We start from the raw sequence: 27,760 nt of genomic DNA on the forward strand, positions 1-27,760 counted from the left end.
TCTGATGTCATCTGCTTCCTGATTCAAGCGGGAGCTGAACCCAGCACCAGGGAACCCAGCACCAGGCCTCTGGTGGTCAGAGCCTTCAGACATGGTTCCCTCCAGGAACCTCCTCCATCCGCCTGGTTTTGTTTAGCTCTGGGGAACTCCAGTTGTTTCCCAGCACACGTGAAATTAAACTGTGTCTCTGAGTTAGCCACGTGGGCCTTTTTATGTTCTTTGAACCTACTAGGCTGCCTCCCAATTCAGAGCCTTGGCGCTGGCTGTTCCCTCTTTCTAGAATGTTCTGATGAGCCACCCCTCCCTCTCCATCATGCTGTGCCCTCATCCTCAGTATTGCCATGGCTCACGAGCTGACATCTTACTGTTGGTTCACTTACTCATTGTCCTGGACACCCCCTTCTCTGACTAGGAAAGACACCTGTCCTCACTGTGTGTTGGTCAATGTGGGACTTTCTCCCAGACCTTGCTTTGGTAAGGATGATGGGTTAGCAAGAAACAAAACGAAAAAGAACAGCCGCCATCCAACACCTGTAGAAGTGAAAAGGGAAATTAGAAGGCACTTCCTTGGAGGTTGGAAATCCTGTCGTACAGACGGCTTCCCTCTTCAGTTTAGGAATGGAGACTGGGGGGCCTTCTGGGCCTCGGTGCTCCTGCAGCAGGGGGGCCGTGGGCTGCAGGCAGGGGCGCTGGAGGCCTAGACGTTTCTTCTGCCAACTTGACAAAAGCAGAGCTGACTTGGAACTGACTTGTCGGTTTCAGACAGGTTTATGAGGTTTGTGACTGGAGCCCCTAAGTGCTTCATGCTGCCAGGGACAGAAAGCAAAGCAGAACTTCTCAAGCTAAATGCTCCTCTGTCACCAAAGGATTTGCTCAGCCTGCTGGGCATGGCGACATACACCAGTAATCCTAGCAACTCTGGAAGCTGAGGCAGGAGGATTGCCAGTTTGGAGGCTAGCCTGGGCAACTTGGAAGACCCTGTTTGAAAATTTCTTCAAAAGGTCGGGGAGGTAGCTCAGTGGTAGGGCATGTTGTTTAGCATGATGGAGCCCTAGGTTCAAAGCCTACCACTGCAGAAAAAGATAAAATAAAACAAAAACAGATGGGCCATTCCCAAGAACTCTTTGAAGAGGTGTTCTCTCTGCCACGCTGCCCTGGTCCACACCAAGGGACAGCCATGGAATGCCAGCCCCATACTCCACACGCAGATAGACAGCGTCCACCTTGTGAAACTCTGGGTTCCCTGTTGGCCTCGCCCCTGGCCTTTAAGCTGCTGCCAGGGAGGGGGAAGGTGGTGTCCACGTCATGTTTAAAAATTTATCCGATGGCTCCTACTTGAGTCTCTAAATGCAGGGGTGCTAACCTTAAAAGTCTATTATCGCTGTTCTGAAAGCCATGCCTAGCAATTGCTGGCCAAAATAAATAATGCGTTCAATTACTGAGAAGGGGAAGGCCAAATATAAATTAAGTGAGGCTGTGGGAAGGCCACTCCTTTTGTCCCTGCACATCCTGGTCACAGAGCATCACCCTCCCTGAACCGCCTCCCTGCCTGCCTTAACCCAGCCTGATGGCGTCTTCCTCGTCGCACTCAGCTTTGCCAGGTCTGGGTCCAGCCCAACAAAGAAACCCCTCAAGCCCTTGGGCAGGCCAGTGGGGTCGCTGAGGAAGGCCCAGTTCCGTCCTGCACGTGCACCGGTGCTGCGTGTCGATGGCACCCGCGGGGTCTGCTGTGGTCTCGCCCGTCACCAGTGGACTTGGGAGCAGGAAGACCTGCAGTCAGGTGTTCGGTCATTGCTTCCCTCCCAGTGGTGGCCTAGAAATGCCTTTTTATCTTTCCTTTCAGCGTCTGTACCAGATAACTTCCTGGCCATGTTTGTCAGTGGCTCCTTCTAGAAGATGATTACCAGGCCCCAGTGAGAGCAGATTCTTTTGCCCTTTATTTTTACCTTTATTCCTTTATCTTTCCAGTTTCTAATCTCAAAAGGCGAAGGGGGCAGTTGAGAATTCAACTAACCACAGAGGGAAAATATTTGGGGTGGTGAGTGGGGTGCTGCATCTGGACCAAACACCTGTAGACTTCTTTCTTGTCACTCCCCAGAAAACTACTACCTACACAGCATTTATAGTGCCTGAGATATTGTGAGTGATCTAGCGATGGCTTGAAGCATGTGAGGACGTGCACGGGTCGTGTGGAAACAGCGCACCAGTTTATAGAGGGGACTGGAGCATCGTGGATTTTGGTCCTCAGGTCCCGAACCAGTCCCTGCAGACGACCGTATTCTAGAACTGAAGTGGTGCTTAGGTGAGTCCTGACGAGTGGTGTTTATGAGGAGGCGCCGGGAGGGGAGAGGAGGCAGGGGTTGGCCCTCCAGGCAGAGTAGTGGCCTGAGCGAGGGCTTCCAGGTGTGTGTGACTGACAGCCGCCATCAGGATGAGGCCCTGATGAGTGGGGACTTGAAAGCTCCCGAATGTGGTCTGCCAGCCCACAGGAGCCAGGGCCTTTGGGGACTCTGGCCTTTCTGTGCCTCAGTCCCCATCTGTGAGGTGGAGGCGACCAACAGTGGTATTTAGCTGTTGAAACCTGTGAGGTAGTGGCCGCAGGCGCTTGGCCCGCTGGCTCCCAGTTGCACTCTCTCTGGGCATTGCCTCTCGGCAGTGAAGCATGCTGGGGCTTTAGCACCCGGTGCGTCAGGTCTGCCTGCCGAGTTCCCAGGGCCTCCTGGCTTCCTTGGGAACCTGTGGGAAAGCCAGCCTGTGCTTCAAGGCTGAACAGCTGAATTATGCTGGAAATAAAATGATCTGCAGTTCCCCCAAGAGAGAACAGTAAAGCCCAGAGCGGCAAAACCAAGGACGGTTTTGGTTATTGTTACGGGTAGCAGCGCAATTCCTGCCTCCCGATTCTGGGGATGGAACCCATGGCCTTGGAGAACCGTCCCTGGCCCAGGCGGTGGAAATTGGGTCAGTTTGTCCCATTTGACGAGCCATCCTCAGGCCCCTCCTTGCCCTCGTTGTCCTCATCACGGCGGTGGTTTAACAGGCACTGTGTACAGAAGCGCCTGCCACTTGCCACAGCAGCTTCAGGCAGGCCCGTCTGTCTGGTTTGCTCCCGTGTCACTGGCTTGTCACCCACCTCACGGGTGCTCAGTGCTGAGTGAATGGCGACTGCAGATGTTAATGGTCAGTATTCTTAGTAGTACTGGTAGAAGGGAAACGGTAACCTGTCACAGCAAAGGTCGTGAGTACTAAGCAGTAGCTACTCAGAGGAGAGTCCCGCCAAAGCCGCTTAGTGGGACTAAGTAATTTCATATTTACAGAGAAACAAGTCAGGTTCAAGTGTGCGCTCAGGCTCAGAGAGACGTCGAGGAAGCTGCTGTGCAGCTTCAACCAATGAGCAGCCTAGGAAGAGCAGTGCCGGTGGCCCCTGCCAGGAAGCCACTGGTCGCTCTGCACCACACGGCAAAGGAAGTGGCAGGGACAGCAGCGCAGAAGAGAAGAACGTGCTCGCTCCTCTTCCAGAGAGTGAAGAGCGGCTCGTGAAGGAGGAAAACGGTTGCCATCCGCTTACCAAGTCCTCGGGGTTCGCCTTTGAGGTTGTGGGTCAGAACATCCTCCGAAGGGTCTGATGTGACTGTCCCTCAGACCCAAGGCCCCTCTGGCGAGTGCATGGAAGTGGGCTACTCTAGCTGGAGCAGTTCACAGGACGCAGATGACACAGAGCTCGTCCCCCTTCCTGTCTGCCCGCATGTGGTTCGGCCGCCTCCCCAGTGCAGGGTCTGGTCTGGATGGCAGCCATGGCTGCGGCCCATGGAGGAGTGGGTTCCACGGTCTCCCCCAGAAGCGCTCTCAACTTGTAACAGTAAGTGGCTCCGGCTTCCCGCCTCCTGCCCGTGTCTCTGGTCTTTGTTTTCAACTCGAGCCTCTGTGCCAAGCTTTGCACCAGGAGCAAGAACACCAAGAGTCTGCCTGCTGGTGGGGCCGGTGGTCTGTTTACCAGGCGTGTGGTAACGCCGTGCACCGTGCGCAGGAACAGTGCCAGGGTACTTCAGAGAAGTGGCCCTTGGCTTAGAAGGGCACAGAAGCCTTATAAAGTGCCTGGGAGATGGATGGCTGCCACGAGTCCCGGCGTTCCAGGCTGAGCGAAGGCCTGCAGGTGGGGAGCCGTCCTTCTAGAAGGAGCAAGTGGATCAAGTTAGAAAGACAGAAAGCAGCACCTAGTTGTGCGTGGAACCCAGCAGAGCAGCCTAGTTTTATTCTGTACGTGTTGTTAGGTCTTTTATCTTTGGTTTACAGATGAGGAAACTGAGGCTCATTACTTGCCCAGGAGCGTTTGGCCAGCCAGCGACCTTTTCCCACATCAGGTGCTCTTAACCCCTGTGCCTCCTGGGGCTGGGTTCGTGCCTCAGTACCTTAATCCAAAGTTTCATTTCTAACCCCAGGTTCCTGTGGTGCTTATGACCAGTTGTTATAAACTGAACACTAGATAAACTTACTAAGGAAACAACCAGAACTGAGGTGAGGAATACTTAGTCCTTTCTGCTCAGGGAGTGTAGACCTCATGTTCACAGAGGATTCACAGCCCTGTGGGCCCAGCAGGGGCGAGTCAAAGCACGCCCACCCTGCAGCCCCAGGGTAGAGTTAAGAGGCACAGCTGTCTGGCTCAGTGTGACAGCCCTGGACTATTCAGAGATAAAGAGGGGAGCCAGTGTTCAGGAGCCTCCTGTAATTTATATGTCCCAAGTGGACTTTTCACATTAAATATTGATTCTCAGAGTGAACATAAAGGGCGTGCTGTGTAAACCAGGTGGCAAAATCAAGGTTAGATCAAGCTGTCGTTGGTAACAATTAAGCCATAATGAATGAGGCATTTAATTGTCCCTCGGCATTCGAACTTCAAATCTTTATCTGTGTCACGGACATCAGCAGAACTTGCGTCCATAAAGTACGTTCAAGGGATGGGAGTCTTCAATCCCTTGGGATACTTTTTGTTAGGAAATCGTGACCTTTCCATTCCTGCATTTCCCTGGACGAGGACAGCTGTCCAGCTGAGTTACTGAGGGGAACGCATGGAGGGCCGAAGGTCTGGGAGTGGAGCCAGTGACCTTTGAGGTCTTGCTGGGCCTGGGGAATGACGAGTGGCAGCAAAGGCACACACCTGTGACCCCAGCTGCTTCAGCGACGATGCAAGAGATCGCATGTTTGAGGCCAGCCTGGGCAACTTAGGGAGGCTCCTCAGAAGGAGAAGGGCGGGAGTGAGCTCAGTGGTAGCACACTCGCCCCCCACATGTGCTAGCCGTCGGTTCAGCACTTAGCTAATGCATTATTAAGCAGAACACCAGCCCTGAGGATGGACTGGATCTCACTTCTTGACTGTGTCTTAGGATTCATGTCCTGAACCATATTCCACATCACCAGCGCCAAGGACACAGAAGGATGAACCTCTTGTAGGTCATAGTTAAGTCCAAATTTATTTTATTATATCTGAAGGATGTTTGGGGAGATTGTCTCATAGCTTGATGAAAATATCTAAATTTTTGATGATTTTTATTAAAAAATTGGAATGCTTATTTGAAAAAAATCCAACAATACAGAAATGCAGGACTTTGAAAAAGTCCCCAAATAAGTATCCAGTAATACATTCTGTCTCTCCTCCCACTTCTTCCAAAAATCTGATGTCAGTGTTTTGGACATTTTTCTCAATTTTCCCTTCTGTGGGTCCCCCAAGATATTCATCATTCTTAGCTTCTCTCGGCCTCTCTGATCTGCCTGCTCACCTCCTCCCTCCTGACTGTGGCCCATGTATCCACACAGTCCCGGCCTTAGAACAGAAATGAGGTCAAGGATTCTACAGTGTTTTTCTTGAGCTTTTTTGGCTTATCATTAAGTCCTGGCCCCCCCACCTGACGCCCTATGTCAAAGACTTCAGCTCCGCCCGTGCATTGTAATGGCTGTGCGGTGCCCTGTTTCTCTCTGGTGGGAGTGCTATAAATTAGTTCCCTCAAACCCCCTCCCTACTTTTTGCTAAAAAAAAGTTTCTTCTATTGAAAAACTATTTGGACTCTCTCCAGATTTTTGCTCCTGCAGACAATGAGCAAACTGGCATCTTAATTCCGAGCCTGTTCCAGCTTTCTGATCGCTGTCCAGTTGCCTCAGCTTCTTAGGACGTGAACTCCTGGTGTCGAGAGACACATTCGAAGGCTTGGTATAGAACAGCAGCAGGGCTCTTCAGCGCGGGCACGTGGGATGCCAGGGGCTCTGAGCTCTCTGCAGGAGCCGGAGAGGCCCTGGAGCATAGTGTGCACCTTTTACATGCTCAAGTAAGAATCCTTGTAAGTGGGGTGTCTGGAGGGCTTGCGCCCTGGAGTGTGACTCGCTCTAGGAGGAGCTGATCAGAGAGGAACCTTCCTGCAGGGCAGCATCCTGGTGGGACAACCTGTGGGGCAGAGACCTGGAGTGGTCCTCCCTTTGCTTAGTAGGAGTCATAGGATGATATTCTTTATGAATGGGAATCTGCTTTCTCCTTGTTTGTGTAGATCTTTTTATTTATTTATTTTTTTAAAGCAAAGGCACGTGAAAAGTGTACTTTTTAAATTTTTGAAACAGGGTCTTGCCAAGTTGCTTAGGTTCTTGCTAAGTTGCTGAGGCTGACCTTGAACTAGTGATCCTCCGGCCTCAGCCTCCCAAGTCACTGCATGTGCCCCTGCATTCAGCTATTTAAAAAAAGATTTTTTTTTCCCAATCCATTTTATCCTGAATAATCTTATCCTGTCCTCTGCTGTTGACATCAGCCAGGCACAGTGGCTTATAGTCCCAGCTGCTTGGCAAACTGGGGCAAGAGGATTGCTTGAGCCCAGGAATTTGGGGCTAGCCTGGGCAACATAGCAAGACCCCCATCTCTTAAAAATGAAAATTAAAGGGCCGGGATGTAGCTCAGTGGTAGAATGCTTGCCTAGCACGTGGGAGGCCCTGGGGTCAATCGCAGTACCATAGGTGGGGAAATTTCTTAAAAATTTTTTTTAAAAGAGAAAATATGATGTTGACGTATTCAGAGCTCTAAACTATGAGAAGAACCTGTTTTCACATGCCGTCAGATCTGGGTTATAATTACGAAGCTCACACTGACAAGTCTCCCAGACAATATTTTCTATATGGGGCCTGTCTTCTGAGAATGGAAATAAAAAACCTGCTTTGAACCCCAGCATGCCCAGGCCTGAAATAACTGTTTCTTTTAGCTCCCTCCTGTAGAATAAAAACTGGGTGGGGCGGGTGAGAGGGCCAAGGGCAGGGGACAAAGCTGCTCTCCTTCATGAGACATAATAGTAGGCACATTCTCTGGGCCACTCAGCAGCACACATAAATAGAAAAAGTAATGGTCTTCCAAGTCGCTCGGAGCAGTCGTAGCTCCCTGAGGAGAGCTCTCTGTTCGTGGAGTCCTGAGGATTTTCTGGAAAGCAAAGCCCACCAGACGCGGGCAGTGGGCTTTTCCTGCAGACGGAAGGACAGCCAGGCACCCGCCTCTGTGAGCGGTGACGTCAGGGATAGCTCAGCGCTCTCTCAGCTGGTAAAGGGCCCTGGGATAAACCGACCGTTGGACTGTGCAGTTCCCTGGCAGTGAGTGCGTTGTGACACTGCAGGGTCACCAGTGTCACTCCAGAGCGTCCATTCCCCTCAACAGAACGAGAACGGCAGCTTCCGTTCCCTCCCTCCCTGGTCTGCTCCGTGCGTTTGCCTGTTGCAGGTACCGCTCCCGGGTCGCGGATGCGAAGGCTGCTTTTCTCGGCATAGTGTCCCCGGTCCATCCACGTCGTGGGCTGTGTCAGACCCCATTCCCTTCTGAGCCCGCGAGGTTCCGTTTCGTGGTCGGGCCCCGTTCTCCCTGTTCATCTGCCGACGGGCGCGTGTCGTTTTGCTCTTGATAGTTGTGATGACGGTCGCGATCGCCAGGTTCCCGCTATCCGGGTCCCTGCTTTCGCTTACTTGGGGCGAGCCCGGGAAGGGAATCGCTGCTCAGGCAGCAGTTCCGGGTGACTTTTTGAGGATAACCGCCTGTTTCCCACAGCAGCCACCCCGTTCCGTTCTGTATCCCGCCAGCAGGGCGCCACGTGCCCACACTGTTATTTGTTGGGTGTGTGCTGCCCCCAGTGTCAAGTGGATGTGATCCACACTCTGAGACCCGCAGTGGGGAGCACTTCCACGGGCGTTGAGAGGTCTTCCCTGGAGAAACGTGTCGCACTTCCTTGCCCGTGTTGGAATTGGGTTGTTTGCTTTTTGTTTTAGCTTTCAAGTTTCCCTCTCATTGGGTTCCTAAGGGGTGGTGAGCTCAGCTGGTGAGTTGAGTTCAATGCCTTTTGCTTGAAACATGGGGTCACTGGAAGGGAGGACCTTTACACTGTGAAGCTCGGCAGACTCCAGTCAAAGGCAGCTGAACCTTTGCCTTCCTAACAGGGGGCCGGAGCCGTCTCTTCCGGAGGCTGGCGGGAGGGCGCAGCTGTGATGCCTGCCGCGTTGCTCTTTTTAGACGGGGCTCCCTCCTGCCCAGACTGGCCTGGAACCTGCGATCGCCCTGCCTCAGACACCTGAGAAACTGGGCCACCATGCCCAGCCTGATGCTGCCTGTTCTTACATATTTCTGCCCAGCCTATTTCCCAACTTGATTTTTAGATGATTTTTACACTGAAAGACTTTTAAAGAAATTTTTAGTTGTAGATGGACACAATACCTTTCTTCTGTTTATTTTTGTGTGGTGCTGAGGATCCAACCCAGGGCTTCACATATGCTAGGCGGTGCTCTACCACGGAGCCACAACCCCAGCCCCTGCACTAAGACTTTTGATGTGATAAAGCCACGTGTCACACACACCCAGGTAGGGGTTGGAGAAGAATTAAATCAGAAATGTAGGCTGAGGTGGGAACCTCAGGGCTGGGTTTCCTTTCCCAACCAGAGGGAAAACTAACCCTTCCCAGCAGCCAAAGCAAAGAGAGAAAGCAACACGCCACACACATTAAAAAAAGGTACACATTCATCAGGAAGGCTGGCTCTGTCGCCCCTGGGGTTTGACAGGAGTCACCGCACAGAGCAGCCACCTTGAGAGAGGCCACTGGCTTTGCAGTCTGACCTGGCTTCAATTTCAGTTAGGTGTGAAAATGAGAAATGACGCCTCACGTTGCCTTGACCCTTACGTGCAAGGAGAGCTTGCGTCTCTGCCCAGTGCCTGGCTTGTGTCCCCTGGGGTGTCTTCTGCTGCCCACTGCGTCTGTTCCTCCCGCTCTGCCTCTTCATCGCCTCGACCACATGCCCAGTGGCTTTGGATCACCTCCTCGGTGTTGCCACGTGCTCTGGGCAAGCAAACAGATTTCCCGTGCCCTCCCCTCTCTGTTGTGACCTACATTTCTTTTTTTATTTCTTACTCTTTTTAAAATTGTGAATACTTAAAATTTACCCTTCAAACCATTTTGTTAGATTTTGTGATGTTACCTGTACAGTTTTCACATTGTGGATAGCAGATCTCTAGGACTTTCCATCTTGTGAAACCTACTCACCTTTTCCTACCCATGAATACCTGCCCCCTCTCACCTTAGACAGCAGCCCCCATGTGCCCTTCCCCTGGTGTCACCGTTCTGCCTTGTTTGCATGGTGATGACTCCGGTTGCCTCATGAAAGTGGGATCACACAGGTTCCTGCACTGGCTTATTCCACTCCGCATCCTGTCTCCAAGATCCTTCCCTGCTGTGCTGTATTATAGGATTTCCTTTTTAAAGGCTGACTAATATTCCACATGTATAGATATTTGCTTCCACCTCTTGGCCATTGTGAAGGATGCTGCAATGAAGGTGAATGTGCAGATCTTTGAGATGCTGCTACTGGATCCTGGGGTCATTCTATGTTTAGTTTTCTGAGAACCTGAATGTTGTTTCCCATAGCAACTGCACCTTCGTGCATTTCTCCCATTAGTGCTCGAGGGATCCAGTTTCTCCACCAACACTTTTTTCTTCCGCTTTGATAAAAGCCATCTTACTGAGCGCGAAGCGACCTCATTGTGGCTTTGGTTTGCATTTCCCTGGTTGGTGACATTGAGCATTTCTTCATGTGACTGTTATGCATCTCCTTTGGTCAGGTTTGTTCTGGTTCTTTGCAGTTTTTTAACCAGGTTTCCTTTTTGTCAACATCGAGTTGTAAGAGTCCTTCATATGTTCTGAATCAACCTCTTATCAGATTATTGGACTCACAGGTATGTGTTTCTTTATTAAAAAAACAACGTGTCACTTGGCTGAGCGACGGTGGGGGTGGTGACCTTTGAACCCGCTCAGCTCTCTCCTGGGAGAGATTTAATGCCTGGGTGGGTTTAGGCTGCCACTTGGACGTGGTCACAGCTGTCCTCCAGGACCGTTAGAACGTGAGCCTCTGACAGGCAGGGCCCAGGAGCTCCTGAGGTCCCAGAGCAGTGCCGTCCACTGCCGTCTGTCAACGAGGTAGAGGATCCGGCAGCCTCCGTCCTGCGAGGTGATCTACCGGGACCGTCAGGTGCCTCTTCCCTGAGCCCCGTGTTCAGTCTGGGCCCCAAGAAGACCGAGCTCAGCTGCTTCGTTTCTCCCCTAAAGGACAGCGCAGGCTCTGGGCAGGGGTGTCAATCAGCGCGGCCACGTGGGTCCACATTCCTGCTTCACTCTGCTGTCACCCCACCTTCCAGGCGTCCACAGGCACCCGTGTGTGTCCTGTTCCCAGCCTGTTAACAGCTCTGCTCAGGAAGAACGTGGAAAGGCTGAGGCGCAGGACCTGGGAGGCAGCCTGGTGGACGCTTCCAGGGCAGAGCTGGTGGCGTGCAGAGGCTGCGGGAAGAGCGTCTCCTGGGCGGGTCTCCTCCCTTCGCAGAGGAGAGGGTGAACCCCACGTGGCCACAGCAGTGTCCTCTCTGCTCCACTGGCCCTCGTTCTGCAGTGGAAGTAGATCTGGACCATGAGCCCATTTAAGGTCTCAGCTCGGGTCTGCTCTGACCTTGAGGCTTTTTCTCACAGTCGATACTCTGGCAGTTCTAGAAAGTTCTCCCTCTCCGTCTCCCCTCCGCCTCCAGCCTGCGCCTGCGCCTTCCTTCCCTGGGCTCCCCTTTTTCCTTTCCTTCTTCCCATCTTTTGAAGCCTTCTTGTTTTACCGATTGGTTCACATCTTAAAATATTTTCATTTCTCAAATGATTCTCTGGAACCGTTACACAGTCAGAGCCTCGAAAAGTGCGTGCGTGTCTGTGTACCTGCGTTCACGGTGTGCGTGTGTGCGTTGCCTCAGACACGTCAGCGGCTCTTCCCTTAATGAAGTGGCACTAAATACGACCCAGGGTTTCGTGGTGGCTCCACCACGCGTGCTGGGACCTCCCGCGGACACGGGCACTGTGCTGGGCGGGTCCCTCCTTGCCCCACTCCTATTTCCCCTCCGTGGAGTGGCCCTGCTGACGGTGCCTGCCTCACCTGGTGGCCGTGGGGTCCCCTGAACCATCCCAGGCTGGGCCCTCAGCGCGGGCGCCGGGTCACTCCGCGCTGCCGTCCTCCCTGCTCTGAAGGCAGTGGGGCCCAGGTGCTGGCCAGCAGCAGCCTCTCGTGGGGCGTCCTGCCAGGCCCTCTCCGGTTTGCTGCCCCCTCCGTTAGGCCTCAGCAGTGCTGCCCTCAGTGTGGCCCGAGTTCCAGGGGACGCTGAGGACACCCTCCAGGCCCTGGAGGGGGAGCCAGCCCTGACTCCCCAGGTTCTCAGTCTGACCCTCCTTCCCCCCCACAGCTGATGCTTTCTTCAAAGCTGCCATAAGCCTCGTCCCGGAAGTTCCAAAGATGATAAATATCGATGGAAAGATGCGGCCGTCGGAGTCCTTCCTGCTCGAATTCCTCTGCAATTTCTTCTCCACGCTGCTGATCGTCCCGGTACGTCTCCCCACCCGAGCCGCTGGCGCCTTCTTTCTCCACCTGCCTTGCTGGTTTTCTGAGCCCGAGAGCAGGTGTCCTGCCTGTTTCTCCGCTGCTTCCTGGTTGGCCGTGGGAGTTGCTCCAGGCTTCCCTCACGCCGGGCGCAGGCTGTGTCCGTGGAGGTGCGGTCCCTCCCAGTACCACGTTCCGCGGGCTGGAGGTCTGAGGTCTCGCCCCAGCTGGATCTGGTGGGAGCCCTCCTCCAGGGCGCAGAAGCCATGTTTCGGTCCACCTCGCGTGGCAGGAAGAGAAAGCCAGGGCGCTCTCAGCCTTGTGGGTGATTGGTCTTCTGGGACCTAATTACCTCCTAAAGGCCCCTCTGAGTATCATGGCCTTGGGCCTAGGGTTTCGCCGTGGACTTGGGGAGGACACACTGCAGTCCGTCTGCTCTCGGTTGCTGAGGCAGGAAGCTAGGCGGAGGGCCTGGCCCAGGAGCTCCGAGGCTGGATGGATTCCTGCCTCCTCCTCCCAGCTCTGCCATCCAGGCAAGTCCACGATCTTCCTGGGAGGCTGATCCTCACGTGTAAAATGGGGCAAATAGAGTTTCTACCCCTCTGGGTGGCCTGCGGATTAGTCCGTGAACACAGTGTTGCTATGTGGTCTCAGCACAGTGAACGCTAAAGAAAGCTTTGGGCAGCAAGAAACTGAAACAAGAGGCAGAGGGCCAAGGAACAGTCGGAAGGACGCTGGGTTTCTTGGGGAACATAGAAGATGAGCAGCCAGGCCCCTTCGGGGACCCAGCAGGACCAGTTCCTGGACCGTCTCCCTAGCTGGCGTTCTTAGCCCGGGGTCTGAATCCAGGGTCTCTGCTCCCTGAGGGGTCTGACAGTGACCGTGGATCTGGGTGAGGAGAAAGCATGACCTCTTCATTTTGTCACCAAGCTGTGAGTGGATCTTGCCTTTTACCCAGTTGTGAACTTTGGGCAGCAACCACAGGAGACGTGGCTGTAGTTAGCACTTTGTCATGAAAAGAAATCACGTATTTCCATATCACCTTTCAGGTGTGAAAGACGTTTCCAAAGATTATTGAGGCTCTTCTTCCTAAAGAAGTGCAGCATAAATTCAGCCTTTTCCATTCACAAAGAATCAGCAGATAACAGCATCAAAAAGGCATTGAAAAGCTATTTCCAGAACTATGTTCAGCATGATGGGCTTCTGTTGTAGTCTTACATATTTGTTTTCTGTATTAGAAGTAGTATTCCCAGGAGTCCGCAGGGTCTCCCGGCTGCCGCAGGGTCTGTGACCCAGGGCGGGTTGAGAACCAGGGTCAGTGAAGGTGCATTGGACTCAGTAGATGCTCATTAAAATGCTGATTCTGGGACCTCTCGGCCGAGTGGGTTGGGGCAGGCCCCCGCCTTGGCCATTTTGAAGCCCCTCAGTCACTCAGGCCCAGGAGATCTAGGCTGGCCTTCAGAGAAACGTGACTCTGTACTTGGGCTGTGCAAGCGACTCGCTCCCATGGGCGTGGGGCTCCTGTTCAGGGTGATGAACTGTTCTGGAATTGAGCATGATGTCTGCAGCTCTGTGAGCGCACCGACGTGGTCGGGCTGTGCATTGTGAGGGGGCCATTGTCTGTGATGTGGATCACACGTATCTCAGCAAAGCTGAGAAAACAAAAAGCATTCCAGCTGCAACTCTTCTCCATCGGCCCCGGGTTCTCAGGGGAGGAGTCAGGAGGCCCCTGCAGGTGGGTAGGCCACGCTCCAGGAGGGGGTTCCTGAGTCGGGGCAGAGCTGCAGGGCCCTGCACAGTGTCTTCTGCTGCTTGGTGATGTGCTTTCCATCTCCCTTGGTGCTGTCTGGTCAGTGCCTCTCCTTGTTGGGCAGTCCGGTTATTTGTCACATGAGAGGACAAAAGAAGAAACGCCAGTGTCAATGGTTGGCTGGTCGGATGTGCTTACCGTCTGTGCGTGGGGTTTTCTGGAGTCTTCCAAGAGCCTGTCCACAGTCAGAAACTTAAGTTCAGTTCTGGTATTAGACCTCGCAGCTCTGGGACCTTAGGGGTGTTTTGTGACCCTCAGCTTTGCTTGTCACCTTTCTATGATGTCCCAAAGCACCCACCTGGCAGGACAGCTGCGAGGGTTGAACGCATTGCTGCTGTGGAAGCTTCGTAGGCCAGGCCCTCCGTCCCGGGACTGCACACCAGGGGCGGGTCCAGCCTGGCCTCACGTGGAGACGGAGCGCCTCGGGAGGGAGGTGCCTGCATTTAAAACGTGGTAGTCCACTGAGAACCCAGATTCGTGGCTCCCTTTAGAAAGTCGGTTCCTGCCAGTGGGGCCACATTCCATGACCTGGCCACTTGGCCACAGCCAGGAGCAGCCGCCCTGTGCAGGAGGGTCTCCATCTCTAGCTCCTCTGGTGCCTCCAGATCCATTAAACCCATTGCTGTCGCCTGCCTGGCCCTTAGGCCTTGGGAATGGCCTCTGCTGTTGAGATTTTAGTTGTCGTTGCTGATATAAACGCGGGTGCTTTGATGGGATTAGTAATGAGGCAAAGACCCGCAGTCTCTGGACCCCTGTCTGGTGTCCAGTGCTGCTCTGAAGCCGTTCATGAGCAGTCGGTCTCTGGGAGCCCTCCCCCAGCCCCCACAGGCCAGGATCATCGAGCCTTTTCCACTCAGGAGAACCCGAAATGGGAAGGTCACAGAGGTGCCTGAGGCTGCACGGCGAGTAAGTAGCAGAGCAAGATTTGAACCCGGGTCTGGCCACGTCCTGCGTGAGCTGAGCTTGCCTGTTTGCAGCCTGCCGAGTCCCTCACTGTCGTGAGGGCTGACGGCCCACGATCCGTCCGGGAGATGCAGTACCGGTTCAGGAGCCTCCCCTCTGTTTGCTTTCTGTTGTCTGCCCCAGCCTCGGGCCGAAACCGTTACAGGAAAAAGCTCAGAAAAGAATGACTGAAGTTTAAAATCGAGTGCCATTCTTGGAAGTGTGATGAGGTCACCCACTCTGCCTTGGAGGCGAGTTGTCCTCTCGCAGTGTGTCCACGCTGTACGTGCGGCCCGCTCTGGAGTCACTTAGCCTGAGGGTCAGACCCCTGTCTGGCATTAGGGTGCCTGTGTTCAAGTCACACTTCTTTTACTTAATAATGACCCAGAGAACGAGAGGCACAATGCTGGTGGTTTGGATGTGCCACAGAGAAGCTGTAAAGAGCTTTCTTTAAGTGAAGAAATGAACGTTATTAAAAGGAAAGAAAAGGATTTGTAACCTATCACTATATATCGTCTATTTCATTATTTTTAGTTTCTTACTGTGTCTAATTTATAAAATTATTTATTGTAAGCATACAGGAAAAGGCAGTGTACACAGGGCCAGGTACTGTGGCTGGTGTCAGGCCCCCTGGGAGTCTGGGCACCTCCCCTGGACGAGGGGGAACCCTGTAACTACTGGCCTGCTTTGTGGGCCCGTCAGGATCTTCGGCCTGAGAAGCCACGTCTGAGCCAGGACAGCTCGCACGTGCCGCCTTTGCTGGGTTGACTGTTCCCTTTCACTCCACAACTTCTTTTTAGTTGGTCTCTTTAGTTACACATGACGGTGGAATCCATTTTGACTTGATTATACAAGCCAATCCTTCCTCCTTTCTCTTTGCTGATCTTCCTACCATTTATTCATAACCACAACTTAAAATTCAGATTTTATTTTAATGCAGTAAGACCACACAAGATCTACCATTTTTTTTAAAGTTGTAGACGGACACGATACCTATATTTTATTTATTTATTTTTATGTGGTGCTGAGAATCAAACCCAGCGCCTCACATGTCCCAGGCAAGTGCTCCACCACTGAGCCCCAGCCCCAGCCCAAGATCTACCCTTTTAAACTTAGTTTTAGCAAGTGTTTAAGGGCACATACGGTATCATTGGTTGCAGGTACAGGTGTCCAGCAGGTGCCTAGAACTCGTTCACCTTGCTTGACGGAAACTGCCAATAGAGTAATAGCCTGGTCCCTCCTCCCCACCTGTGCAACCACTGTTCACTCCCTGGTTCCCCAAGAGTGGACTCATGCAGCATTGGTCCTTCTGACACTGGATGATTGGACCTGTGGCACCCTCAGGGTGCAGGCTGGTGTCACACACTGCAGACTTCCTCATTTTTTAAGGCTAAATAGTACTCCAGGGTATTGGTAGGCCACTTTATGCGTTCATCTGTGTCCCCCGCAGGTGGCTTCCCCGTCTGGGCCATTCTGATAGTGCCACAGTATACACAGGTGTGCCCAGATCTCTCAAGCATCTGCTCTCTTTTGGGCATACACATTTCCACCAATAGCGTTCAGCCTTTTTAAAAGGATGCTTTGAAAAGCTTTGGTTCGTTTCATTTGCTTAGAAAAGATGTAGGTGGTTTTCAACCGGATGAAATTCCTGGCCTGCTTTGTTCGTATTTCTGATGGAACGGTGGCGTTGCCAGCCTGGCCCCCTCCTCTGCTCGGCGAGCTTTCGGAGCACTCTGAAGCAGTCTGCCTTAGGGCCCGTCATTGCCCGCCTCTTGGTGACCACTCTGTTGCAGAACGGTCTTCTCTCTGTACTTGAGCTGACATATTTCATCGAGCAACATTTGGTTAGTCACATGAAGTAGAATTGACCCAGGAGTTTGGCGTCCATTTCAGGCCTGGTTTGGATTCAGCAGCAGTTTGTCGGTCATGGAGACATCCTCCTCCTCAGTTTGTAGGTAATGGACATCCTCCTCCTTAGTTCTCTGGCAGTCATATGGATGCTGCAGCAGGGAGATGTCTCTTTTCCTCGTGAGAGGGTCCAGCCACATGCCCAGCGAGGTGTACAGGTGCTAAGCTGCACTTGTTCAGCCTGTTCCACGGACGTCTTTGATCTGGGAACTGAATCGTGCCCGAGGGAAAGGGACCCCGCTTCAAGAGGCTCGGTACCAAGCCCACTCAGCGCCGTCCGTGGGAGTGCCGTCAAGAGCTGCAGGGACCTCGAGCCCCAGCAGAGGTTCCGAGAAGGTGCCACTTGAGCTGAGGTCTGAGGGAGGCGGCTCCCGAGGCTAACGCGCGCCTGGGGAAGAGGAGAGGGCGCAGCGTCGGAGGCCTGGGGTGCGGAGAGCCCCATGCACAGAGGGGCTGGGGAGAGCCACGGGGAGGCGCCGGATCCCTAGGGGCGGGGCCGGAGCTGGCAGGCCCCAGCAGCTGGCAGTCCGTCTCCCCTTCGCTGTCCCCGTCCTCCCTCCACAGGGCCCCTGCCTTCCTTTTCTGCTCTTCTCCGGGCCTGTTTGTATCTGGCTCCTTTGCTCTAGGGTCCTTAATCGTATGTGCCTCTTACAGTGACCCCATCAGCAGGAGCCGCGGACATTCGGCCAGGTAGGCCTGTGTGTTATGCTTATTTCAGAGCCGGAGGCAGTTAGAGGGCCGCCAGCCAGGAGGTGGCCGGCCAGATCTCCTGCTCTGCCGCCATCTTTGCTGCCTCCCATCTGGGCTTCCTGGAGCTGGACACTTGCTTCTCGGGTATTCCTTTTTCTGAGGAGTGGGGCATAGCAGGGGGATTCCCACGGACTGGGGACCCAGAGGACCCTGCTGGTGCTGGAAGCAGCTGGGTGCCCCGTGGGAGCCGCCTGGGAAGTGTCCTTGCCGGGGAAGTGGGGAACATTTCCCCTGATAGTGCCATCTGTATCCAGGACCTTTCTTCTTTAAAAAAAAAAAAAAGCCTCGCTTCAGTCGGCATTGAGCCACCAACGTGGCTGTTTTTTTACACACCAGAAGCACCGAGGCATGGGAGTCACACGGAGAACTCGCCGGCACACGTGTGGGAATGATGTCTCCCGCAGAAGCGCGTGGCAGTGGCTCCTACGAGCCTTCAGTTCCACGTTGCCCCTCGTTCCACCTCTCGCAGGTGTCACTACGGGGCTGGGGGTGGCTCAGGGTGGGGCCCTTGCCTGGCCTATGAGGCACTGGGCTCAATCCTCAGTGCCACATAAAAATAAATAAAGGTATCGGTCCACCAACAACTTAAAAAAACGCAAAAAAGAAAAAATACTAGAATACTCAGATTGCTACCCGCAGGGCAGATCCGTAGACAAGATGCGTCTGAACACCCTCACGGCAGAGCAGAGCCTGGTGAGGAGGAGCTTGAGCAGAGGCAGGTGGCGCTGAGTCACCTGTGGAGACCGGAGCGGAGCAGCCATGGCCCGGGCAGTGGGATGCGGGGATGCGGCTGCGGCGTCAGACCTGGAGCATCACGTGTCCCCTCCTGCTAATAGGCAGGGTGGTTCTGCAGGTGTTGACCGCAGGAAGTCCCACCCACAGGAAGCGTCCTGCTGCCTGTGCACACATCCATCACCGCCTTGGCACTTCCCACACTCCACACTTGCTTCCGGGTGGGGGACAGGGGATGTGCCTCTGAAGGGAGGCGGTGTAACACAGGACCCACGGTCAGCAGTGTCTTCTCTAGAGCCAGACTGCTAGGGCCCCAGTCTCAGGTTCTGCATATCCCTCAGGGTGACCTGGGCCACTTGCCCTCTGTGGCTCACTTCCTGTCTGTGAAATGGGCGTTCTTAATCTTGAAGAGCTGCAGTTGCTGTTCTCGTTTTGTCCTGCTCTGTGCTGGGGAGACTCGCCTCTGGGGACTGTGTCCCCACCAGCCTTCCTCCCCGCTTCCACCCCGTTCAGCCAGGAGGAGGCACGGCTGCAGATCGGGGGCAGGAGAGGACGGGTTGGGGTATCCACCCCCTCGCTCACCTGTCTCGTCCAGCGAGTACAATGAAGACTCGGCTCTCAAATGAAGTTTTAAGGTCTTTATTTTTATGGGAGAACTTCTGAGCCGAGTGCCTGGTTCTTCCTCCTCCTCCACCGCCGCCGTCGTCTTCTTCTTCTCTTGTCGCGCAGCTCTCTCTCTCCTTCTTCTCTCGTGCAGCTGCCGCTTCTCTCTTCTTCCTCTCTCGTCGCGCTGCGGCCGCCTCTCCTCTTCTCTCGTCCCGCAGCTGCTGCCTGCCCTCTTTGCCTTTCTCTCCCGCTGCGCAAAGTGCACAGCTTTATGGGATGTAACAGCCAATCACCTTAACAGGTCAGGCGTTTGGCTCGTGGAGACTTAATGGTGGGCAATGGGAGGACACGTACTGATCACGAGTTAAGCATGGACGTGGAGGAGATCAGTCAGCCAATAGAAAGCACTTCCTTAAAGTTGTTTTTCTTTGCAGTTGGGCTTCTCGGCGCCATCTTAGGGCGAGGCCAGCCACCACTGCGGGCCCTACAGGGCAGCGGTCTCCAACACTCACCAGGCCATGCTCCTTGGCAGTGGCTTCGTTCTTCCACCAAAGGCCGCCTCTGTCCAGATGACCTCCCCAGCTGAGGCCTGGCAGGTCCCAGCACTACCGCACTGGGTTCTTTGGCCCTGAGGGTGGGACCAGCACCCTGTTGCCGGCCCTGGCGCCGCACGTGCTCACCAGCTCCTTCACACTGGGCCTGGCCCTCCAGGCACTTCTTCATTCAGCCTTCCTCATGTAACCTGTTGAACGTCCCCTGTGTCCTGCTCAGCCCCGAGTGATGCTGCTGGCCTGGGGGGAGGTGTGGCTGGACTGAGGGGGTGGGTTGGGCCAAGGGGTCTGGGCCGTGGGCCTGTCGCCAGGCTTCATTTCCCGTGGGCTGAAGCAGCTCTGGCAGTGGTGGGGAGGAGCCTCACATGACCACACACCTTTTCAGAACTAAATTGAACTTGTTCCCTCTTGGGTCAAGTCCCTTTTTTTAGATGGTTTAGCGTTGAGAAACATGGTTTGTTCTAAATTTGTGCTAGTCTCCTGGGCTTTGCTTCTCAAGAAGTGGCCTCTGCTTGCCCCTTGCTGTGTGTGTCCTGATGAACAGGGCTGTTTAAAGTCAGTGCATCCAGTGGGGACAGTGATTATTTGGGGCTTACCCGGGGGTGGCTACAGCTCTCCCATCTGCTACAAGACCCACACTCTTGCTTGTAATTGGGACTTACTTTTTTTAACCGCTACACACAGAAGAACAGTGTTTCTGGAAACAGGCCATTAAGCTGACAGGAGGTGCTTTCCCATCATTCCTTGGGCCTGAAGGGGAGGCTCCCAGCTGGTGCCCAGGCAGCAGTGTGCTGATCAGAGGGGCGAGTGACACCCTGTCGCTCACTGGGCTCCTGGGTGGCCTCGTCCACGTGACCCTACTGGCACTTTAATCCCTCCACAGCTGCTGGGGGAGGGGCTTTGGGTGTCTGGGGGGCTTTGATTTGGACCAGTTTGGGGTTTTTTCTTTCCTCCTCACACTTTGTACCTAGGATCATTTGTCCTGTTTGGCTTCTCCATCAGGATCATCCTGAACATGGGGTCCTGTTTCTTGTTCGAGAACTTCTCAACGTGATCCAGGACTATACCTGGGAGGACGGCAGCGATGACAGAATCCGCATCTACACTTGTGTCCTGCATCTGCTGTCCGCCATGAGCCAGGAGACCTACCTGTACCACATAGACAAAGGTAGCAGGTCCCCTCCCAACCACACGCTGCTTGAAGCCCGGGGAAGGAGTCGCCCGTCTTCCTCTGGTCTTCCTTCCCCTGGTGTCTCACCTGCCTTGACCTTGTGCAGGGCATCACTAAATTTACCCTTGCTGGGACTTGCCCGGGTCAACTCAGGAGTCCAGATTCCTGAGCCGCCTCCTGTCCCTTCTAAATAGCATCCCCAAGAGAGGCCTGTCTGCTTAACAACACCCGCTATCATTTGCGCATCAGACAAGCTTTGGATCAGTGTGCTATGTGATAACCTGGGATGGCGGCGAAAGGCACCCGTGGATGAGCTTCACCCCAGCCTTTTGCCCCCCGTCTCTGGCAGCACCCTCGTTGGTGTGTTTGTAACCTTCACTTCAGGTGATGCGGAGGCCCTATGAGACCTTAGTCCAGGCGCTGTGCAAGGAGACTCCTTGTTCCCCACCTGCTCCTGGCCCTTTTGAACTGGCTGGTACAGGTTTGGGAACAGCCTGTTTATGTCCAGGACCTAATGGGACAGTCCCGATGCCAGGGCTCCGTAGCCTCCGCTTGTCAGACCCTCAGTTCCAAATTTTGGTTTCCAGAAAATAGTCTGATTGTTAAAAGTGCTTTGGCCTCTACTCGTGCATGCTAAGGTTTGCAAAGTGTCACCACGCTTGGGAGCTGAGTGAGCAGATCCACGGTGCTGAGGGCTGGCCTCTCTCTGACCTCAGAGGCGTCTAGCCAGGCCTCGGGGCTGACGATGTGGCCGTAACTGAGGCCAGTTCACTTCTTGATGATGGCCGCCGGGCCTGCGCCGGAGCCACGGCTCTCCTCAGACGTCATGGCGCTGCCCCAGACGTCCTCGTCCGTCTTTCCACACGGACAAGGGAGCTCAGAGGGACCATGTGATTTGCTAGGCGGCGGTGGAAGTGAGTCCGCAGCCACCTGGGGGTGCGTTACCCTGCTCCCTCAAGTGCACAGAAGGGCTCTAACGTGACGTGTGACCTCCAAGGAACGGCGAGGCTCAGGGAGTTACAGCAAGTGAACTTCCAGGTAGCCTCTCCCAGATCAGAGACCCCGTGGCCCGTTCCAGTCAGCACCAGGGACGTGGGCACCCCTCTGACGGCCAGCCGGTTTTCGAGTCACTCGTAAATGACATTGTGTTGCAGGCGGTCCTCGGTGTCTGGTGTGCTGGATGGGCTTGTCTACTGGGAGGTGGCAGCTCCTCCTCTTTGTGGGATGCTCCATAGTTTACCAGCCCCGCACGGTGGCCTCCTTTGGGTTTGTGTGGGCCATGCGTCGCGCTGCTGTGGACATCCTGGCGCATACTTCTTGGAGGACGTTTTCTTAGGTCCACGCCTGGGATTGGGGTTGCTGGCTCATGGACTTGCTTGTGTCTGACCTTGGTAGAGCTGCCCAGGGGCTTCCAGAATGGTTCTGCCAGTTGACATCTCCAGTGGCGTAGAGGAGGGTTCCCTCGATCTGTTGATAGGGTCCTCTTCAGCTTAGCCATGATGATGAGTGGAGTTCGCATTTCTCTAATGGCGAATAAGGATGAGCACCTTGTCTTGGATTTGTTTACCTTTTTCTTTTCCCTTTTGCCACATACTTGGAGAACTCTGAACAACAGAAGAAGTTTTGAGGACCAGGTGGGGACATGGATGTGGCCTGTAACCTGTCAGGGGAGCGTGCTCCACCCGGCCCTCTTCTGTCCCTCCTCAAGCAGGTTGTCTGGGAACAGGGCCACCAGGCCAGAGGAGAAGAGGGAGCAAGGCCTCCCTGACAGGCAGGAGTCTTGTTTTCCAGCCTAAAGATGCAAAGCGTGGCTCTGCTTTCCCTCCTCCTCAGCCCAGCTGTGTTTACTCTGGCTGCAGTTGTGACCTGACAAGTGTCTTAGTAGAAGAGAGGCCTGCGGCTCCGGGGCTCTGTTCTCCTTGCTTTCTTCGCAGCCCTTTATACAACACTGACTCAGAACTTCTGAGGGAGAGCTCACATTTGCATCAGCAAAGGGTAACTTGGCGCTTTCTTTGCAAATTAACAAAAAGGGCATTCTGACATTACCTGGAGCAGTAGCTCCAGCACTTCGGGCCAGCTTGCAGGAGTGTTTGACGTGGAGATGAAACGACTTCCTGGACACGGGTGTTTATTCGGTTTGCAGAGTCGTCTTTGTTGGAAGAGTGCACCCAGGTGCTTCTGTCAGCCAGTGTAGCCCCTTCCTTCCCTCTTGCGCGTCACCTGCCAGGCTCTTAAAGCATTTCTCTATAGCCTTGACATTTTTCAGAATAAAGAGCTGGTGGGGAAAAGATTGAAGATGTGTTGCTCCTGAGATGCAACTAGAAATGAACAGAAAGCAGCCCTGTAACTGTTTGTCACCAGTTGGCTCATTGATGGGCACTTGCTCCTGCCCATTCCCCTGAGATTCAAGGCACCCTGCAGGAAATACACAAAATAATGAAATACAATTTTCAAAATGAAAATTAGTTCCTAGGAAATTATAAATCAGGAAAAACGTGTATATGATTATTTGCTATACATAGGGGCTCTACTGCACATGCTGTTTTGTTCCTTTAATAGTACATTGTAGGGCTGGGGCTGTGGCTCTGTGGCAGAGCGCTTGCCTAGCATGTGTGAGGCACTGGGTTTGATTCTCAGCACCGCATATAAATAAACAAATAAAATAAAGGTCTATCAACATCTAAAAATATTTTTTAAAATTAGTATATTATAACTCTTAGTAAATTTGTTACAATAGCATAGATGATGTGCTTTTACCGTATCCATGGTGCTTTAGCAGTACCACAAGGCATTTGAATTGGTGGATATTTTTGTTGCTGCTCATCTCATGATAGACACCAGCGTAAGGAGCATTATATACATGCATCTTTGAACATCTGTTGGATTATTTTCTTAGGATAATTTTGTTTTCTTATTGGTGAATTACAATCATGCATAATAGTGGGATTCATGGTTACATATTCGTAAACAGTGGGTTTTTTTTCGGGGGGAGGCTGGTACTGGGAATTGAACTTGGACATGGACCACTGAGTCACATCCACACCCCCCAGCCCTATCTTGTATTTTATGGAGAGACGGGGTCTCCCTGAGTTGCTTAGCGTCTCAGCCTCCTTGGATTACAGGCGTGCGCCACCCACCCAGCTGATTTTTCTTTTTGAAATTTTTGGCTCATTCTTCCTTTTTTGGATTTTTTCTGTTTTTAAAGTTGCCCCTTTTTTCCATTTAATTATAGGCCACATAAATGTATTTTTGATTCAGACGGTTGATGTATTTGCCAATTTTCCTATTAGGGTGACCTTAAGGGCTCAGAGGCCATCCCTGAACATGGTACTGGGCTTTCCTTGGCCCTTTTGGCAGGGCCTGTTGGATGTGACCCCTTTCTGTTGCCGGTTGCCAGCAGTCAGTGACCGTTTCTGTGCAGATGCTGGCGGACAAGAAATGTTGTTTCTTGAGCTGTTCGTGAGACAGTCCTTCCCACTCTTTCCTAAGAGTAACGAGATGAGGTGAGTGCTTGCGGCAGCCACGCAAGCCGCCCTGAGCTGGGTTTAGGGACAGTCCCTGAACCACACAACTGCACGTGCACCCTCCCAAGGCACAGGCGCGGCCCCCAGTTTATCAGATGGCCCACCTCTGGGACAGTGGCCCAAGTTGTCAGCTCCTGCCAGACTGGCAGCAGCAAGGGCTGCCTCCGTGCTTCTTGCTGACACTGAGCCTGGGCCATGGCTGCACAACCACTGGGTTCCTGAGCGGAACAGGCTCTGTCAGGAGAGCAGCGCTCACGCAGCCTGCTTGGAGTGACAGCTCGCACCACGTTCAAGTCGGCATTGGGACACTGGGGTCTAGTAACAGAAGGGGAGTAGAAACCCACGTGGAGGGAAGGCAGGAACTCCGTCCGCAAGGCAGAGGCCATGCTTTCCTTGTGGACTCGGGCTCTGTGGCAGGCTGGGGCTAGGCAGGTACGAGGAAAGGAAACGGGGCTGGCCGTGGGATGGTCTGGAGAGTTCTGTGGTGCAGTGCTTGCATAGCAAGACCAAGGCCCTGGGTTCCATCTGCAGCCCCACAAAAGATGTAGCGTTTGTCATCGGGGCCAACCAAATGCATTCCGGTCTGTCCCGCAGGGGAGCACTGCTCGGCCACTACTGCGCAGCGGATCTGTGTGTGCCGACGTGGAGGTAGCGCCACGGTGGTTTATCATTAAGTGAGAGCGCACAGCAGCCTCCTGCGCGGTGCCTCTGCCCTCGCCCGGAGGAGAGCAGGCCTTGTGTGATGGCGGGTGAGGAGGGAGATGGGAGCCCACGCTCAGGCTGTCCTTGGCTGCACTGGTCTTTAGGCAGTGGTTGTCACCGGAGGTGACAAGCATAGCGTGGAGGACTTCTGGCACCAGACACTGTCCAGGGGAGGAGTTGAACTGGAGAACTGCATGGCGGTCCAGGCCTTCCAGGGGTGCCGCCGAGACAGGCGGGGGCGGTGTGCGAGCCGTAGTGGTTGGAGCCGCTGCCTGGCCTGTGGCTCGCCCTTGCCTGCTCACTTCCTGGTTAAGGACCTTCGCCGCCTCTGAGCCCTCACGTGAGGGGAGACGAAGCAGCACCTCAAAAGGTGCTGATTTTGAGGCTGTGCAATTACACGGACAGGGCTGCCCTCTCCCAGGGACCAAGCAGGGGTGACTTCCACACCCCTGGGCTGTGGCACAGACTATCCTGAAGGCCAATTGCTTGTGATCCCAAGGCCAGAGGGGAACTTTGACCATTCACATTTGCCCTGCCATGACTTCCTGCCATCTGCTGAAACCATGTGACACGTGCTGTCCCTCCCTGCCGGGTCTGCCTGCCTGCCTTTTTAAAATTTTCCTTTTGCCACTATGCTGGGGATCCAGGCCAGGCCTCAGGCTGGCCAGGTGGCCCTCTGCCCTGAGTCCATCCTCTCTCTCTGTTGTGTTGGACCAGTGGACTCCAACGACAGCCTCTATGGGGGAGACTCCAAGTTCCTGGCGGAGAACAACAAGCTGTGCGAGACGGTGATGGCCCAGATCCTGGAGCACCTGAAAACCCTGGCCAAGGACGAGGTAGGTGCCCGAGTTTCCCAGGAAGTTTAATGATGGAAGGGAAAGCATGTCGCCCGAGTCCTGTTCACACAGTCTCCTAGCACTTGAGAGCTGCACGCCTGTCCCCTCTGCCTGGACCGCACCTCCCCAGGGCCTGCCCCTCATCACCCAGCTCTCAGTGCAGAAGCACATCCTCGGACACCTTCCCCAGCCCCCATCCCAGGTAGCCATCGCCCACCTGCCCATCTCTGTGGATCACCCTCTGCTTCCTCACGCCTGCTTCCGCCACTTGGGAGGCCCCGTGGGAGCAGGGACCTGCCTGTGCCCGGATGACCAGTCTCAGGCCTGGCCCCTGGGTCCACCCGTCACTCGCCTTACCGTCCAGCAGGATGAGGTGAAGGAGTAATTCACGCTTCCCGCTCCTGAGCTCTTCCGGTGCACGATGCCCTGACAGGCGTGTGTTCTCATGAACCAAAAAGAAAACTGAGGCACAGAGAGGTTGATCCTGAGTCCCTGTGGTTCTGATAGCACAGCAGATTCTGACCCGGGTCCCAAGGCCGTCCTTGTTAGTACTCGCTGCCCTGCCCAGCTGAGGCCTGGCCACCTGCCTTCAAGGAGTGGTGTGTGTGCATCTCATGCCAACAGGAGGCCGTTTCCAGCCCGTGTCACCTGTGCAGTGTGACGTCAAGTGCTTTGCATGAGTGGCGTCTTTCCTCACGACAGTCCCTTAGAGGAGAAAACTGAACCCTACGCGGTAGCTGTGGGATTCCTCAAGGCGGTTTTCCAGAAGCCGTGCTCTTACCCACAGAAGGGGTTGTTACCAGATGCTGTGGCCACCTCCAGAGCGAGCGGACGGCCCTCCACATAGCAGATGACCGAGTTCCGTTTCCATGCAGTACGACCTCATGACTGCTCGGCCCCCTTCATGAGTTATACCCACCGCGGCTTCTGCTTTGGCACCGTTGGCCCAAGTGCATGACAGGTGGACCCCACAAACCCTGTCTGCCTGGCCATGACCCTTGGTCGGGTGCCGACTTGTCTGTCATTGTGGTCAAGGTGGAGGCCCCAGGGTTGGCAGCACCACAGGAAGCCGACCTGCTGTCTGACCCTGGCCTTCTGCCTCCCTGTGATCTCATGTCTTGCTCGTCACCTGCTCTGAGCTGTTTTTATTCCCACCTAGCATGTCACCTGATAGCCCACTCCTGACCTCATCCTGCAGGAAGGGCCCACTTTCCCTCACAGCACGCACCCCCCGCCCCAGGACCAAGATGATTTGGCTCCTCCGTTCCCAGTGGCTTCCCTCCCCCTGCTGTCCCACCCCGTGTCTTCCTGGATTCCCTTCCCCAGGTTTTGCTCCTACACCCCGCCACCTACACCCCCTTTTTTGTAAATTGTTTTTCCTAGTTGTCAATGGACTGTTATTTTTATTTATTTGCTTACTTACAGTGCTGAGGATCGAAGCCAGGGCCTCACACATGCCAGGCAAGCGCTCTACCACTGAGCCACAACCCCAGCCCTACCCTAAACCCTTCTGAAGTTGTCCAAAGTTTGAAGAAATAACTCAAACTGGGTTTTAATCCTTACGTCCAAACTGAATGCAGTGAGCTCCTGTCATGTCCGTTCCCAAACCACCAAAATACACAGCTGTAGCCACACCCCTAAGTGCAGGCGTTATCGCGCTGCCTGGTTCCAGGACCCCATGAAGATAGCCAGTCTTCAGCTCCTGTCCCTTGTGTGAGAGGCACAGCGTTTGCAAATGACCTGTGCATCCTCCTGTGTACTTTATGTCCCTCTAGACCACGTGTGATGCACGTCAGCACATAGATGCTGTGAATGCCTGTTCTGCTGATGGGGACGATGACAGGGAAGCCTGTTCAGGGCAGAGGCAGTTTCTTCCTTCCTCTTCTCCATCTGGGGCCGGTGCATGGCCTGTGGACCTGGCAAGACATCTTGGGTTTCCATTCTCTCCAGAGCATTCGAGCAAGTGCTGGAGAGAAGGGGGTATTTTTTTCTGTGCTTTATTCCCCACCTGCCCTGCCAAGTTCAGGGGCATGGCCCAAGGGGCCAGCTTGTTAGCAGTCCAAAGGGAACGGAAAAACTCAGAAAAATTCCCTGGGGGCTCTAAGTGCCTCAGGGCACCTTGAGTACCATCTCCAGGGAGGGAGGGAGGGAGGCAGAAGGGTCCCCTGCTGACCCCAAGGGTTCTGGGCTGCAGAGCCCAGAACTCCAGGCAAGTTCACGCCAGGGGGGTCCCGGCTGTCTACGCAGGACCAGTGTTGGCGCCCCACCCGGAAAACAGAAGAGGCGACTGGGACACCTATGCTCCTCTCTGCAGGTGGCGCTTGGGAGGGTGCCCT

The 27,760-nt window shown here is 54.2% G+C and overlaps 1 protein-coding gene across 4 annotated transcripts in view; it reads left to right on the forward strand.

The window, feature by feature from the left end:
- The window catches only part of VPS35L (VPS35 endosomal protein sorting factor like), a 98,551-nt gene that overhangs the window by 68,703 nt on the left and 2,088 nt on the right, over positions 1-27,760 (forward strand). For 3 of the 4 annotated variants that reach the window (XM_079120848.1, XM_079120846.1, XM_079120847.1), the window contains exons 27-29: positions 11,759-11,898; positions 20,194-20,359; positions 25,306-25,424. In XM_079120848.1, coding sequence (XP_078976974.1) covers positions 11,759-11,898; positions 20,194-20,359; positions 25,306-25,424 — 425 coding nt within the window. Of the gene's footprint in view, positions 1-11,758; positions 11,899-12,941; positions 13,037-20,193; positions 20,360-25,305; positions 25,425-27,760 lie in introns of those variants that run through there. The other variant, XM_079120849.1, reaches the window with a different exon arrangement.

Source organism: Sciurus vulgaris (genome assembly GCF_902686455.1).
Source record: "Sciurus vulgaris genome assembly, chromosome: 18".
Classification (NCBI taxonomy): domain Eukaryota; kingdom Metazoa; phylum Chordata; class Mammalia; order Rodentia; family Sciuridae; genus Sciurus; species Sciurus vulgaris.